At 40.0% G+C, this 17,366-nt stretch overlaps 1 protein-coding gene across 4 annotated transcripts; it reads left to right on the top strand.

Annotated features, from left to right (window-relative positions):
* The first annotated feature begins 2,609 nt into the window (after nucleotides 1-2,609).
* LOC126266637 (zinc transporter 7) lies at nucleotides 2,610-15,503 on the top strand. Of its 4 annotated transcripts, none has more exons than XM_049971026.1 (3): nucleotides 2,610-2,781; nucleotides 4,359-4,427; nucleotides 13,819-15,503. In XM_049971026.1, the coding sequence occupies exon 3, from the start codon at nucleotides 13,861-13,863 to the stop codon at nucleotides 14,905-14,907; it is 1,047 nt and encodes a 348-aa protein (XP_049826983.1). In that variant the 5' UTR covers nucleotides 2,610-2,781; nucleotides 4,359-4,427; nucleotides 13,819-13,860; the 3' UTR covers nucleotides 14,908-15,503. The 4 variants fall into 4 exon arrangements, with proteins under 4 accessions (XP_049826983.1, XP_049826982.1, XP_049826984.1 ...); XM_049971027.1 differs by lacking the exon at nucleotides 2,610-2,781 and adding an exon at nucleotides 2,954-3,193; XM_049971028.1 differs by lacking the exon at nucleotides 2,610-2,781 and adding an exon at nucleotides 4,234-4,249.
* Nucleotides 15,504-17,366: the final 1,863 nt, after the last annotated feature.

Raw genomic sequence — 17,366 nt, 5'->3', positions numbered from 1 at the left:
CCGCAAGGCGTTTGACACAGTTCCCCACAGTCGTTTAATGAACAAAGTAAGAGCATACGGACTATCAGATCAATTGTGTGATTGGATTGAGGAGTTCCTAGATAACAGAACGCAGCATATCTTTCTCAATGGAGAGATGTCTTCCGAAGTAAGAGTGATTTCAGGTGTGCCGCAGAGGAGTGTCATAAGACCGTTGCTATTCACAATATACATAAATGACCTGGTGGATGACATCGGAAGTTCACTGAGGCTTTTTGCAGATGATGCTGTGGTGTATCGAGAGGTTGCAACAATGGAAGATTGTACTTAAATGCAGGAGGATCTGCAGCAAATTGACACATGGTGCACGGAATGGCAATTGAATCTCAATGTAGACAAGTGTAATGTGATGCGAATACAAAGAAAGATAGGTCCCTTATCATTTAGCTACAAAATAGCAGGTCAGCAACTGGAAGCAGTTAATTCCATAAATTATCTGGCAGTATGCATTAGGAGTGATTTAAAATGGAATGATCATATAAAGTTGATCGTTGGTAAAGCAGATGCCAGACTGAGATTCATTGGAAGAATACTAAGGAAATGCAATCCGACAACGAAGGAAGTAGGTTACAGTACGCTTGTTCGCCCACTGCTTGAATACTGCTCAGCAGTGTGGGATCCACACCAGACAGGATTGATAGAAGAGATAGAGAAGACCCAACGGAGAGCAGCGCGCTTCGTTACAGGATCATTTAGTAATCGCGAAAGCGTTATGGAGATGATAGATAAACTCCAGTGGAAGACTCTGCAGGAGAGGCCCTCAGTAGCTCGGTACGGGCTTTTGTTAAAGTTTCGAGAACATACCTTCACCGAAGAGTCAAGCAGTATATTGCTCCCTCCTACGTATATCTCGCGAACAGACCATGAGGATAAAATCAGAGAGATTAGAGCCCACACAGAAGCATACCGACAATCCTTCTTTCCACGTCCAATACGAGACTGGAATAGATGGGAGAACCGATAGAGGTACTCAGGGTACCCTCCGCCACACACCGTCAGGTGGCTTGCGGAGTATGGATGTAGATGTAGATCATCAGTCATTTTGCTCCCCAAATAGCAAAACTCATTTACTAATTTATGCGTCTCATTTCCCAATCTAATTCTCGCAGCATCGCCCAATTTAATTCGACTAAAGGGAAACAGTGGTTGGGAATTGAGTGAGACAGGGTTGTAGCCTATCCCCGATGTTATTCAATCTGTATATTGAGCAAGCAGTGAAGGAAACAAAAGAAAAATTCGGAGTAGGTATTAAAGTCCATGGAGAAGAAATAAAAACTTTGAGGTTCGCCGATGACATTGTAATTCTGTCAGAGACAGCAAAGGACTTGGAAGAGCAGTTGAACGGAATGGATAGTGTCTGGAAAGGAGGATATAAGATGATCATCAACAAAAGCAAAACGAGGATAATGGAATGTAGTCGAATTAAGTAGGGTGATGCTGAGGGAATTTGATTAGGAAGTGGGACACTTAAAGTAGTAAAGGAGTTTTGCTATTTGGGGAGCAAAATAACTGATGATGGTCGAAGTAGAGAGGATATAAAATGTAGACTGGCAATGGCAAGGAAAGCGTTTCTGAAGAAGAGAAATTTGTTAACATCGCGTATAAATTTAAGTGTCAGGAAGTCATTTCTGGAAGTATTTGTATGGGGTGTAGCCATGTATGGAAGTGTATCATGGACGATAAATAGTTTGGACAAGAAGAGAATAGAAGCTTTCGAAATGGGGTGCTACAGAAGAATGCTGAAGATTAGATGGGTAGATCACATGACTAATGAGGAAGTATTGAATCGGATTGGGGAGAAGAGAAGTTTGTGGCACAACTTGGCCAGAAGAAGGGATCGGTTGATAGGACATGTTCTGAGGCATCAAGGTATCACCAATTTCGTATTGGAGGGCAGTGTGGAGGGTAGAAATCGTAGAGGGAGACCAAGAGATGGCTACACTAAGCAGATTCAGAAGGATGTAGATTGCAGTAGGTACTGGGAGATGAAGAAGGTTGCACAGGATAGAATAGCATGGAGAGCTGCATCAAACTAGTCTCGGGACTGAAGAACACAACATCGTCAACAACGTCTCCCTTCACGTTTCTTCTTCACTATCACATCGGAAACAGCGGACCTAAGGATGTTTAGGAGAGTGGAAATCTCGCGTACAGATGTATGACACAAGTGACACCCAATCACTTGACCACGTTCGAAATCTGTGAGATCCCCGGAACGCCCTATTCTGCTCTCTGACGATGTCTAATTACTACTGAGGTGGCTGATATGGAGTATCTGGCAGAAAGTGGCGCTGCACGTAGTATGATAAACGTACGTTTTTGGGGGTGTCCTGATATTTTTGATCACATAGTGCTATGTTGTATGATAAATGCAGAAAATAAAATAAAAATACTTGTGGTAAAAACGAGTCAACTTTATGAGAACCAAATCAATTATGAACAAAGAAAGCGTTTTCTGTGAGGGCGAAAATATCTATTAAGATGAAATTCAACGAAAATGTTAGAATCCCGCAGGAGTTTCGATCAAAAGTTAATTAAAATCTGGTTACAAATTTTCTAATGTTGGTATCGTTTGAGGCAGTCATCGTTTTAACATGGCCCAGGTGGGGATGGATTTTGGCATCTGACGTTTACTGAGGAAACGGGGAAATAGTGTTCACCGTTAGAGACTATGAAAAACCAGCGAAATGGGCCGTGTAAATGAAAACAGAAGCCAAAATTCGTTTCCTGCTTCGTGAAGTGGTATGTTTTCTTTTTTCTTTTTTTAAAAAAAGGAAAGAATCGTGGACTCTAACAGTATGTGATTTAGTTAAGGAAATAGCGGCTTTTTGGTTATGTGACAGGCTGTGAAGAATAATACTGCGTTGTGGTAAGATGCGTTGTGCAAGGAATGTATTGCTTGCCGGCGTTTTGCATGCCAAGGCCGATCAGCCTCAGTGACATCGAACACGTGGAACAGAGGGCAGATTAAATTAACGAAAGTTGTTTATGTGCCATGTCAGCAGTTGGTTCCTAGAACGGTTCTATGTCAGCGTATAATAGCAGCGGTAGTGAGGACTGTGGTCGCGACACATTATTTGTCGTCATAAATCCAGAAGCAAATAACTCTGTGACAATGATTGTGCAAATGAAAAAAAATTAACACGGATTACCGGTGTGTGGAGTCAGTCTGTTTGTGGAGTACGGACTTATCCAATAGCCCTAAATAAATGAGAATATTATTATTATTCTGTGTTTTGTATAAGGAGACGTCGGGGTTTGCTTGTGCTGCCTGTGAAATATATGTATTCCAACCTGTTACGTTGCAAAACTATTCAACTAATGAACTTGTAGATCGTGGGTGGGGTAAGTTATTTGAATGAAAAACCTCCAGTGCCGAACTCATATTCAGATTATGACGATTTTAATCCATATAATCCAGCGGTTTTTAAAATTAGGCATACTATTTTTTCCAGTTGTCGAATGTTTTGTAACGTTCATTTAGAGTATTAGTCGATTGACTAATTTTGTATTTGGCCCCATTTGACTACAGTATGGGTAAAAGTCAGTTTAATCCATTGCCTTAAAATATTAAACCTATACTTTAAAATTTCAAACAAAAATTTGGCAAACACGATAGTGATTTTGTACACACACTTGCCTGCTTATTTATATTTAGGTTTTAAAGTTATTAAAACCTCTTCTTTAAATCACATGACAACAGTACAGAAATGTAAAACACATTATAGGATACGTAGAAGAATTTACATTCAGCAGTAGTTTTATATTTAGGTAGGCTATGTGACAATAATTACAATCCATACATAATGATAAAAAGTATTCCCCACCATTTACATAACTGGTCTTCTACATTTTATCATTATTTCTGAAACATGTCATATTGCTTCACAGGTTCTTAGACACTTTGCCAGTTACGTACTTGACGGAGAAGGGCATTTTTAGCAACTGTTTCTTGTATTTCTCAGCTGGCCTTTATTTCTTGTGTTATGCGGACATCTGCATTGTTTTTGTGATCTAAGCCTGTGCTATTTTGGTAGTGAAGCTTTTACTGTGTATAGATGGAAATGTCAGTATTTTTAGATTTTGGAATGCACTTCTGCATGAGTCACTTTTTTTTATTCATAGTGGTTCTTTTTGGTCTCTTGTTTCCAATACTCTTCATTTTGCATTCATACTGTTGCATCTTTCTTCCTCACAGCAGCTCTATACTGTAAGTATGGTTCAAAATGAGAATGGTACACCTACACTGTACATATAAGCTTTTGTTGGCATAATGTGCAAGTGGTTTCATAATAAGTAATATGGTGCTTAATTTACAGCAGACACTGTCTACATGTTGTCTCCATTGGAGTTCATTGTCAAACAAAGTGCTCAAAAAATGTATACAGGTAACTTCTTCCAGTTTTGTTTCATCTATAGATATGGAGTGTGCAATTTATCTTGACCATCTCAAATAACTTTTTTTTCTTTAGGAAAAAAGTGTAAAGCAAATGTTTAGCTATGAAGGGGACATTAACTGGAATGGTTTCCATTCTTATAACTGTGTTTGTTATGATGTTACAGCCTTATTACTTAAGAGTGCTGCAGTACTGTACTACATGTACACATATTGTAAACAAGAAAACTATATTACAGTTACTATTCTGCTAACAAATATTCTCCAGTGATAAGTAGCATTTCTACCTTCTCTTTGTTGGTATACATTCTACTCGCAACCTGAAAATAATTGACTATACTATTGGTGTGTGCATTTTCCTTGTTGTTCCATTCCCTGCTGCCAACTTAGTTATGGTAACTGCACTGTGTGCTTAGTAGGGCCTACTGAAGAGTTAGTCAGTTTTGTGGTACTTGTTTTAATAGTGTCATGTTTATGAGAATGGTGTACTGCGATACGTTTCTGATCAATTCTTGAGGAGAAACTAGTTAAAATATAGGGTGATATTCACACACTACTTACTACACTTCATATCATTGTAACAAACACTGTTACAAGAAAGTTAATGATGCTGGTTAACGTCTCCCTGATAGCTACACGTCATTTGCTTTATAGATTTTTTGTTTTTCTTCTTACATATTTGGTCAATCCTTTATACGTTTTTCTTTATTAGTGTAAATGATGAATATCGCCTTTCTTATACTTATAATTGCAGTTCTCTGAGCCACTGCTCCATGTTATTTTTTTTAGAGTAAATGGGCTACTTTTAAGAATTTCCAGGTTTTTTTCCCCCCATATGATTAATAGTGTCATGTCATCAACATACAGTGATTTCATTTCCTTCTCACTGATTTTGGAGTCTAGGAATATAACACAGCCCCTTACATACCTTACATATTGCTCTGACAGGGGGTGTGAGAACAAGATGAGTCTAATTACAGCACGCACAGAAGCTTAGGCCATGATTTGTCAATCTGTCCATATGTGTGACCCAAGTTTCAGTAGAAAGATTCATCTTTGAATTTTGAAAAGGGTGGATTGACATTTTTCCCCACTGAAAACAAGAGCATTTCATATAGTATACCATTTTGAACATCTTTCCTTTGCAGAACTTGATTTTCTGCATTGATTGCTCTGAAGACAAAATATAAATGACAACTAAATGCCGAAAAAGAATTCATTTCAACCTTCCTTCAAAAGACTTTACCCTGCACTCCAGACCCTAAGGAGTCACTGATAATTGCGAAACCAGTTTTTAATTTGGTACTGAAAAGTTACTAGTTAAGTACATTGTGCAGTGCTGATACAGTCCCATTTCTAAGTATATTTTGTTAGTGTAAATGTGAGTTTTAATTTTTTATTATGTTGGAATTTATTTTTCTTCTCTTTTGGAAAATTTATCAATTTTTTTTCTTTTCGATAAGCTCAAACCACCTTCCACATGGTGGTGCAGCGCACAGGTTGAGAATTGCCGATTTAAGCGATAACTCTCCCCACACTTCATATGTAAAAGGAACAGTAAACATTTGCAGAGTATGAATGTAGGTTGTGTATAAAGAGGGTGAACAACAGTAGACTTGCCAAAGATCCCCTGAGACATACTATATTTAAATTACAGATTTGCATTAAGAACTTATTGTGACTGGTTTTTGTTGCCAATATACAGATTGTATCTGTTGTGCTGCATATCCATATATGCCATAGCTCTCCAAATTTCAAATATAACTGTGTGGATGACTGTCAGTAGCTTTAGTCAAATCCAGAAATGCAGCAGATAGCCTACATTTGTTCCTTTGTCTAATGAATCTGTAAGATTCTGTCGGGTTAGTGACAGCTGTTCCTGCAGATTTCCCTTTTCTGTTTTGGTAGTTTTTTGTGCGGGAATCAGAATGTTATCTTCCTGTAGGAATTTAATTGATCTTCTGTGCATAAGCACCTCTAAGAAACCAGACATTGAAGGTTTGGAATTACTTTACTTCATCTTGTGAATGTTGCAGTTCTTGTTTCCATGCTTTTGCAGAAGGAAAATAAACAAACCCACTGAAGATAGCACAAAAAGTGCTAAAACATAGCCAGGTGAAAACAAAACTACAAAAGTGTCTTGCATAAGGCAGAACTCCACTCAAATTGCTTTGCTTATTTTTATTTTAATGCAAATAGCTAAGTCTCCTAGGAATGAGCAGCTTTCTGTATCAAAAAAGCGCTTCTGCACACTCGCCTTCTACATGCTCCCCAAAATCCACGAACCTAACAATCCGGGGTGTCCCATTGTGGCTGGTTACAGTGCCCCCACTAAAAGAATCACAGCCCTTGTTGACAAACACCTGCAACCAATTGTCCAAAACCTAGCCTGCCACCCTAAAGATACTAACCACTTCTTGCACCGGCTCTCCACCGTTCGCACACCCTTACTTCCCAGGTCACTACTCATCACTGTAGACACAACTTCCTTATACACCAACATCCCTCATGGCTTTTCTGCGATTGAACAATACCCCTCCCAATGCCCTGCAGATTCCAAACTCACCACTTCATGCCTCATTCACCCAACCAACTACATCCCAACCTGTAACTGCTTCACCTTTGAAAGGAAGGCACACAAACAAATTCGTGGCACAGCCATGGCCACCCACATGGCACCCTCCTATGCCAACATCTTCATGGGCTACCTAGAGGAAACGTTCCTAGCTTCCCAAAACCTCAAACCCATGGTCTGGTTCAGGTTTATTTATGACAGCTTTATAATCTGGACCCAAACCTAGGACACCTTATCGTCATTTCTCCACAATCTCAACACCTTCCTTCCTAACCACTTCTCCTGGTCCTCCTCCACCCATCTTGCCACCTACCTAGGTGTCAATCTCCTCCTCTCAGGTGGCTCCATTCGCACCACAGTCCACATCAGACCCATCAGCCAACAACAGTCCCTGCACTTTGCAGCTGCCACCCCTTGCACACCAAAGATTCCCTCCCATACAGCCTGGCCACCCATGGCAAATGCATCTGCAGTGATGAGAACTCTCACACCGATTATGCTGAAGGCCTCACAAAGACCTTCACTGACAAGCAATACCCCCCTGACCTAATACACACACAGATCTCCCATGCCACACATGATCCTCACACCCATCTCAAGAACCAGCCACAAAGAAGCCCCTCCCTTGTCACCCAGTAGCCCCTGGGACTGGAATGACCAAACCATGTTTTTCGTTAGGGCTTTGCTTATCTATTATCGTGCCCTGAAATGAGTGATACCCGACCAAAGATACTTCCATCCCCTCCCAAAGTGGTGGTCCACTGCCCATCCCACAACATCCTAGTCCATCCCTATGGAACTCCCACACCCAGTCCCCTGTCACAGCGATCGTACCCTTGTGGGAGACTGAGATGCAAGACCTGCCCTATCCACTCACCCAGCACCACCTACTCCAGTCCCCTCACAGGCTTATCCTACTTCATCAGAGGCCAGGCCACCTGTGAAAGCAGCCATGTTATATACCAGCTCTCCTGCAACTGCTGCACAGCATTTTACATTGGTATGATGACCAATCAGCTGTCAAGAAGAATGAACGCCCACCATCAAACTGTCGCCAAAAACAAAGCAGATGAAATATTAGTGTTTCTGCAAGATGAGTCAGTGGAATATGTGGTGTCATATATGCTCAACTATGCGGACAATTTACATGAGGAGTACAGTGATGACGATACATGCTTAACAAGTGAAAGAGATATTGAAACAGGTGTTGAGCCATGTAGTTTGTTATCCTTGTTGGACAGGGATCCACAAATCCTGTCTCCATTGAAGTGTAATGAAGGACAATTGTTGTCCAGGGAGTGAGTACTAAACATAATTGTGTACATGGAAGATCATATGTAGCATAGTGCAAAAACTATTATGAACAAATTTAGAATAAGTTCACAGCATTATGACTGTAGCTTGTAAGAAAGACTACGGACATTCAACGAAGGTCAAGGTGCACCTGTTACAAGAACTGATGTTTGCACATTTCAAGGATGCTCGATACAATTTAGAATGTGCATGATAGTGCCCTCCTACATGTTGTTGTTGTGGTCTTCAGTCATGACACTGGTTTGATGTAGCTCTCCATGCTAATCTATCCTGTGCAAGGTCATTCATATCCCAGTACCTACGGCAAACTACATCCTTCTGAACCTGCTTGGTGTATTCATCTCTTGGTCTCCCTCTATGATTTTTACCCTCCACGTTGCCCTCCAATGCTAAATTTGTGATACCTTGATGCCTCAGGACATGTCCTACCAACCGATCCCTTCTTCTAGTCAAGTTGTGCCACAAATTTCTCTTCTCCCCAATCCTATTCAGTACCTCCTCATTCGTTACGTGATCTACCCACCTAATCTTAAACATTCTTCTGTAGCACCACATTTCGAAAGATTCTATTCTCTTCTTGTCTAAAGTATTTATTGTCCATGTTTCACTTCCATACATGGCTATACTCCATACAAATTCTCTCAGAACCGACTTCCTGACACTTAAATCTGTACTCGATGTTAACAAATTTCTCTTCTTCAGAAACGCTTCCCTTGCCATTGCCAGGCTACATTTTATATCCTCTCTGCTTCGACCAACATCAGTTATTTTGCTCCCCAAAAAGCAAGACTCCTTTACTACGTTAAGTTTGTCATTTCCTAATCTAATTCCCTCAGCATCACCTGACTTAATTCGACTACATTCCATTATCCTTGTTTTCCTTTTGTTGATGTTCATCTTATACCCTCCTTTCAAGACACTGTCTCCATTCAACTGTTCTTCCAAGTCCTTTGCTGTCTCTGACAGAATTACAATGTCATAGGCGAACCTCAAAGTTTTTATTTCTTCTCCGTGGATTTTAATACCTACTCCGAATTTTTCTTTTGTTTCCTTTACTGTTTGCTCAATATACAGATTGAATAACATCAGGGAGAGGCTACAACCCTGTCTCACTCCTTTCCCAACCACTGCTTCCCTTTCATGCCCCTCGACTCTTATGACTGCCATCTGGTTTCTGTACAAATTGTAAATAGCCTTTCGCTCCCTGTATTTTACCCCTGCCACCTTTAGAATTTGAAAGAGAGTATTCCAGTCAACATTGTCAAAAGCTTTCTCTAAGTCTACAAATGCTAGAAACATAGGTTTGCCTTTCCTCAATCTTTCGTCTAAGGTAAGTCGTAAGGTCAGTATTGCCTCACGTGTTCCAACATTTCTACAGAATCCAAACTGATCTTCCCCGAGGTCGGCTTCTACCAGTTTTTCCATTCATCTGCAAATAATTTGTGTTAGTGTTTTGCAGCTATGACTTATTAAACTGATAGTTCGGTAATTTTCACATCTGTCAACACCTGCTTTCTTTGGGATTGGAATTATTATATTCTTCTTGAAGTCTGAGGGTATTTCGCCTGTCTCATACATATTGCTCACCAGATGGTAGAGTTTTGTCAGGACTGGCTCTCCCAGGGCCTTCAGTAGTCATAATGGAATGTTGTCTACTCCCGTGGCCCTGTTTCGACTCGGGTCTTTCAGTGCTCTGTCAAACTCTTCACACAGTATCATATCTCCCATTTCAACTTCATCTACATCCTCTACCATTTCCATAATATTATCCTCACATATGTCGCCCTTGTATAGACTCTCTATATACTCCTTCTACCTTTCTGCTTTCCCCTCTTTGCTTAGAACTGGGGTTCCATCTGAGCTCTTGATATTCATACAAGTGGCTCTCTTTTCTCCAAAGGTCTCTCTAATTTTCCTGTAGGCTGTATCTATCTTACCCCTAGTGAGATAAGCCTCCACATCCTTATAGTTGTCCTCTAGCCTTGCCTGCTTAGCCATTTTGCACTTCCTGTCGATCACATTTTTGAGACTTTTGTATTCCTTTTTGCCTGCTTCATTTACTGCATTTTTATATTTTCCCCTTTCATCAATTAAATTCAAGATTTCTTCTGTTACCCAAGGATTTCTGCTAGCCCTCGTCTTTTTACCTACTTGATCCTCTGCTGCCTTCACTACTTCATCCCTCAGAGCTACCCATTCGTTCTCTACTGTATTTCTTTCCCCCATTCCTGTCAGTTGTTCCCTTATGCTCTCCCTGAAAGTCTGTACAACCTCTGGTTCTTTCAGTTTATCCAGGTCCCATCTCCTTAAATTCCCACCTTTTTGCAATTTCTTCAGTTTTAATCTACAGTTCATAACCAATAGATTGTGGCCAGAGTCCACATCTGCCCCTGGAAATGTCCTACAATTTAAAACCTGGTTCCTAAATCTCTGTCTTACCATTATATAATCTGATACCTTTTAGTATCTCCAGGCTTCTTCCATGTATATAACCTCCTTTTATGATTTTTGAACCAAGTATTAGCTATGATTAAGTTATGCTCTGTGCAAAATTCTACCAGACGGCTTCCTCTTTCATTTCTTAGCCCCAATCCATATTCACCTACTATGTTTCCTTCTCTCCCTTCTCGTACTGTCGAATTCCAGTCACCATGACTATTAAATTTTCATCTCCCTTCACTACCTGAATAATTTCTTTTATCTCATCATACATTTCTTCAATTTCTTCGTTACTGCAGAGATAGTTGGCACGTAAACTTGTACTACTGTAGTAGGTGTGGGCTTCGTATCTATCTTGGCTACTATAATACATTCACTATGCTGGTTGTAGTAGCTTACCCGCACTCCTATTTTTTTTATTCATTATTAAACCTACTCCTGCATTACCCCTATTTGATTTTGTATTTATAACACTGCATTCACGTGACCAAAAGTCTTGTTCCTCCTGCCACCGAACTTCACTAATTCCCACTATATCTAACTTTAACCTATCCATTTCCCTTTTGAAATCTTCTAACCTACCTGCGTGATTAAGGGATCTGACAATCCGTGCTCCGATCCGTAGAATGCCAGTTTTCTTTTTCCTGATAACGACATCCTCTTGAGTAGTCCCCGCCCAGAGGTCCGAATGAGGGGCTACTTTACCTCCGGAATATTTTACCCAAGAGGACGCCATCATCATTTAACCATACAGTAAATCTGCATGCCCTCAGGAAAAATTACGGCCGTAGTTTCCCCTTGCTTTCAGCCGTTCGCAGTACCACAACAGCAAGGCGGTTTTGGTTATTGTTACAAGGCCAGATCAGTCAATCATCCAGACTGTTGTCCCTGCAACTACTGAAAAGGCTGTTGCCCCTCTTCAGGAACCATACGTTTGTCTGGCCTGTCAACAGATACCCCTTCGTTGTGGTTGCACCTACGGTATGGCTATCTGTATCGTTGAGGCACGCAAGCCTCCCCACCAACGGCAAGGTCCTTGGTTCCTCCTACATAATGCACATGAAATAGGCTATGGTGATTTCAAAAAACAGCAGATGGTTGCGTAACTTCAAACAGTGGTATAGAATTAGAGGACATACGATAAAGAAATTTCGAATGGGGGTCAGCTTGACAATCCACAGAAAACTGTGGAATCTACTGGAAAATTTGTGGATGAGATAAAAAACTTAGCCCACTGCTGAGGAAGGAATTTTTCAACTTCAACCAGTTGGGACTTGAAGAGGAAACGCATGTGGAAGGAACTCTGGAAATCAAAGGCACCAAGAGAGTTGTATCAAGATAAACGAACATTAATGCTTTAACACATTCATATAAAATTGCGCTGACTGTAAATCTGGATAATAAACTGGGATTGAAATGATTAATTGAAAATCTCATATAAAGACGTGAAACAAATACTAACAAAGAGATAGAGGGGCTGGCCAGTACTTACCTCAGCTCAGTACAGACAATAGATACACAAAAAACAGAACCGAAAATTTGCGTTCCAAGCTTTGGGAACAAATGTTCCTTCATCAGGGAGGAGAGAGGGGAAAGAAAGGGAAGAAGGGAAAGTAGACCCAGTTACTCACAACCGGGTTATGCTTCATAACCTGGGTTGTGAGTAACTGAGTCCACTTTCCCTTCTTCCCTTTCTTTCCCCTCTCTCCCCCCTGATGAAGGAACATTTGTTCCGAAAGCTAGGAACGTACATTTTCGGTTCTGGTTTTTGTGTATCTATTGGCTAAACTGGGTAGAAAGTTATTTGTTATGCTGTGAGAAGTTGGAGGTGCTCTGCCTCCCCTCCCTATGATTTTTCTCATGTGCATGATCTTGTAAGGACAGTAGGTAGTATTTATGTCGTAGCAAGCAAGAGTGGGAAAGCAGGCATAAGAGAACCACAACTGTGGAGTGAGCACTGCTTTTGGCCAATAGCTGGTCAAAATAACATGCTTTGGCTTGAGTCCTGGTGTGCCTATAAAACTCTTACTGCTTTAGAGCAAACTTTCTCTCCTGAAAAGTGTGTGATGTTGCAAGTCATACCACCTGGAGCTACTGTTCAAATTCAGTCTTTGTTGTTGTTGTTTTCCATTCCTGTGAAGCATATCACACTATCTGCAGCTACGCCTCGCTGGGTAGTCAGTTTCACAACAAGCCTCATAACAGTGTGTTTCGCATTCAGTTGCATGCCATCACCAATATTATACTAAGAGTATATGCATTCATTAAGAATGGGTGCCTAACTGAATGTTTGTAACTCCCAAGGCATTCTGCTTCAGTATTGATGCTGTGAACCTTTGTGATCACTGTGGTGTACTATTTATTTGGTGTTCATGGTGCGAGTTAATGGTTTCTTTTGAACGTATGTCAATGATGTCCATTTTGTGAAGTGAAGATTGATCTCTACATCTGTCAGACACTCACTTTTTTGCCCTGCTGATGCACATGGTGAGTCATTAGCAGTTGATATTTTTCATGTCATAGTTGTTAACACAACAGTTTCAAATGAGCCTTACTAAAAATTGAATTTGTGATCTCGCACTCATGGGGTTCTTTGTGACTATTTTCTGAGTTTCTATTTTATCACTGGTTCCAGAAACATTGAGTGAGATTGTTGCTCATGTGTTCTAGGATGTACTGATTTCCTGGCCCTTTCAAGTTAAAATTTTACAGCATCTGTGGAATTTTTGTTCGTTATAGTAGCAAGTTTTATTCCATCTGTAGGGTAGTGTCTGCAGTTTTCATTGTCTTAATATTTCTGTTACTTGCACTCTTATTACTACCATTTTCAGTGTTAATTATGTCACATGCTGTTTTACTTTCCTGTTTTGAATTTGTTATGGCTCTGTTTATTAAACTGGCCTTTGCTTCTCTCATTGCCTACTCCCTTTTCTAATACTGTTTGTCAAAGAGCCTGTAGTCTGGACATAAGGTCGATTATTTCTTTTGTAGACGATTAACTATGGTGAGCATGCTTCTTCCAACAAAGTTAAGTTAAATATTTTTGTCATTCCAGGAATGAAGAACCACATTTGGAAACTTAAGTTACAAGTACAACATGTTACCTGTAACACACAAGGATGCTTCCAGATCTCTGGGATCCCGACTGAAAGAGAAGGTCAGCGGATGGGCAAGGCTGATATTTTCAGACCGTAACTCAAGAAATCTTTTTCTCTTTTTATTGCTAAATCTTTCATTTGCATTCGTGGAATTAGCTTACGGAATATGGACCAACAGTTTAGGTCTCATATCGGATTCGTTTCACATGTTTTTCGACTGCACAGGCCTTCTAGCAGGTCTTGCTGCTTCAGTAATTACGAGGTGGCGAGCAAATGATAAATTTTCCTATGGTTATGTAAGAGCAGAAGTTTTGGCTGGCTTTGTGAATGGCTTGTTTTTGCTCTTCATTGCATTCTTTATTATGTCAGAAGCTGTTGAGAGAGCAATTGAACCGCCAGAAGTGAAGCATGAAAGGCTATTTGTAGTATCTGTTCTGGGACTTGTTGTCAATCTGGTTGGGATTTATGCATTCCAGCATGGTCATGGGCATTCTCATGGAGGCAGTAGTGGCCATGGACATTCCCATGGCAATCATGGTCATATACATTCTCATTCTCATGGAAGTCATTCACATAGTCATGACCCTGAGTTGAGTGGCAGCAATTCTCAAATAATGAAAGGAGTATTTTTGCATATTTTAGCTGATACTTTAGGGAGTGTTGGAGTAATTATATCGGCCATCCTGATGCAGATGTTTGGATGGATGATAGCTGATCCTATATGTTCAATGTTCATAGCCATTCTAATTGCATTAAGTGTTTTGGCACTGATAAAGGATAATGTGTTAATATTAATGCAGAGACAGCCAGTAGCTTTGGATCATGTACTTCCTCAGTGTTATCAGAAAGTCAGTCAATTGGCTGGAGTTTACAGTGTGCAAGAACCACATTTTTGGACGTTGTGCAGTGATGTTTATGTAGGTGCTTTGAAACTGGAGGTTTCTAAGGCAGCAGATCCAAAATATATTGTGAGCCACACACACATGATATTTGCATCTGTTGGTGTCAGGCAGTTGTATGTACAATTGGACTATGCTTCTATGTGATTCAGACAATATAAGAATTGTGTAGGTACCATGTGGTTGTTTCGTTAATGGTTGTACTGTTGGTTATGTTCCAGTTGGAAGGCAGTTGAAGAGCCTTGCAACTGACACAAATTTTATTTGTTGACAGTATTATTGTTGTGTAGGTATATTTTATTCTTTAAAAATGATCCCATAATTTAATGCCTACACTTGCATTTAAAATCACTGATTACCTATTTGTATAAACAGAATGTTTTGTTCTGATAATATTAGTAGAGATACTCAGTGAAATTTTTATAACGAGAGAATGAAGAAGGCTGATGAAAATAGTGCCTCTTGTTGACTAAATTGATAACTGTAGCATTCAACATAGATATTGCAAAAATACTGTGCTATTTGTGAACTGTGATTGAATCGTCTGTATTCCACTTGGAGATACCATAACTTACACTTTAAAAATTTGATATTAGATGATGTATTTTGCTGTTAATTGTTAAGCTCGTGAACAAGATGAGCTTTTATAAGTTTCTCCTGTCAGTTTGTGCATTCCAAGTGGAAAATTGCAGTTGTATTGCAAGCAAAAAGCTGTGAAATAAACTGTGCTTGTTGTCAATTTATATTGTCACCTTTGTTGTTCAGTAACATTGTCTTCCTCTCTCTTTCAAGTAATTGTGCTGAAACTTTTAATTTCTGGTAATTGTTAAGTCTCTCTCTCTCTCTCTCTCTCTCTCTCTCTCTCTCTCTCTCTCTCTCTCTCTTGTTTGATATATTTTCTTATAATCTCAGTTGTGACTGGGTCACTGTACGATAAAAAAAGTAGTACTGAAATAGATTTTCCTGGTGTAACTTAATCATGTCATTGTTAAATGGGTTGACTTAAATGAGCATGTTAAAGCATTGCACACACAACACAAATGTGTGACTGTTAATAAAAAGGCAATATAATGTAAAGGATAGTTACTACTCACACTATAGCGGAGATGCTGAGTCTCAGAAAGGCACAAAAAAAGAGAGAAAAAAACTGTTGGAAACTTAGCTTTCAGGCAACAAGGCCTTTGTCGAAAGTAGACAGCTTATACACAGTCACACAAATGCAACTCATGACCACAGTCTCTGGCAGTTAGAACCAGACTGTGAGCACTGGGGCTTTATAGGAGAGGCAACTGGGTGGGGTAAGGAGGCGGCTTGAGAGGAGAGGGGTAGGGATAGCAGGGTAGGGTTTGGGGATGGTAAAGTGATGCTGGGAGCAGGCAGGGACGAGATGGAGAGTGCGTTGAGGGCCAGAGTCTAATCTCCGGCTGCACCTAAACTGCCACTCTCTCCATCTCATCCTTGCACACTCCCAGCAGCACCTCACTGTCCCTGCTCTCTCTCTCTCTCTCTCTCTCTCTCTCTCTCTCTCTCTCTCTCTCTCTCTCTTCCTCCCCCCCCCCCTCCTCCTCCTCTCCCCAGCCTCCTCGTTACCCACCACCCAGTTGCCTGTCCCATAATGCCCTGCTGCTTGCATGTCCTGTGTGTGTGTGTGTGTGTGTGTGTGTGTGTGTGTGTTAAGGAAATTGTTGGCTGCAACATATCTTTTTGTCAGTCTTTTTGTTGTGCCTTTCTACATTTCAGCATCTCCACCATATGGTGAGTAGCAACTATCCTTTTCATTATATTGTTACATTCCATTCTAGATTTTCCATTGTTTGATTTTGTTAATAAAAAGAAATATTTATATAGCACTGTTTGTTTTCTCTTCTTGTTTTTTACTATAATAAGAGCAATTGCATTATGGTTTGATTGGGACCATCTTTGTGGACCATTAATTAGCAGTGTGTTTGGTGGGATGATGTGAGTTTTGAATTTAAAGTTCAGTTCTTATTTTTTACTTCATTTTTTGTAAATAAGTGAATATGCAATACTTAAGCATTTGTTAAGTTTTGGGCACTTAAGGGATTTCCATCTTGCCATCTTTAATGGTCATGGAACATAGCATATTCCAATATTAATTTTCATTTTAAATTGTTGCCAGCTGGCGTATTGGGTGCCAGGAAAGAGAGGTGTAGGGGAAACAGCTCCCCTCTTTCTCACAGAACAACATTGTATTCAGTGTCCAGTGCAGTGGCATGTTGTTTTATTCAGTAGCTAAGGTTGCCAGAAGGCAGTAACATTCCTTGCCAGCCTGAAATTATGTGGCTTCTGCCATTTCATTCTGCCCAGAAAAGTGCCAAGCTAAATTCTGCATATCATAAGTAAAATTTATACCAATTAATCTGTAAACAAATGTATTCATTGTGGCAGTAATTAATATAGTTTAATATTTTGTATTGTTTACAATAATTAAAACAGTATAATAGATTTTTCAAATTTTGGGATAAAATTAATTTAGTTATATCAGCCGTGAAAGTAAACATTACTTCCGTAACAGCAGAAGCAAGATGTGATCAGTAATGTGGGTACAGCAATTTTCCTGCGTCCCAGTGAAAAATCTTTAAAAA

The sequence above is a fragment of the Schistocerca gregaria genome, chromosome 4 (assembly GCF_023897955.1).
Source record: "Schistocerca gregaria isolate iqSchGreg1 chromosome 4, iqSchGreg1.2, whole genome shotgun sequence".
In the NCBI taxonomy this organism is placed as follows: Eukaryota; Metazoa; Arthropoda; class Insecta; order Orthoptera; family Acrididae; genus Schistocerca; species Schistocerca gregaria.
This window is presented reverse-complemented; position numbering and strand designations above follow the sequence as displayed.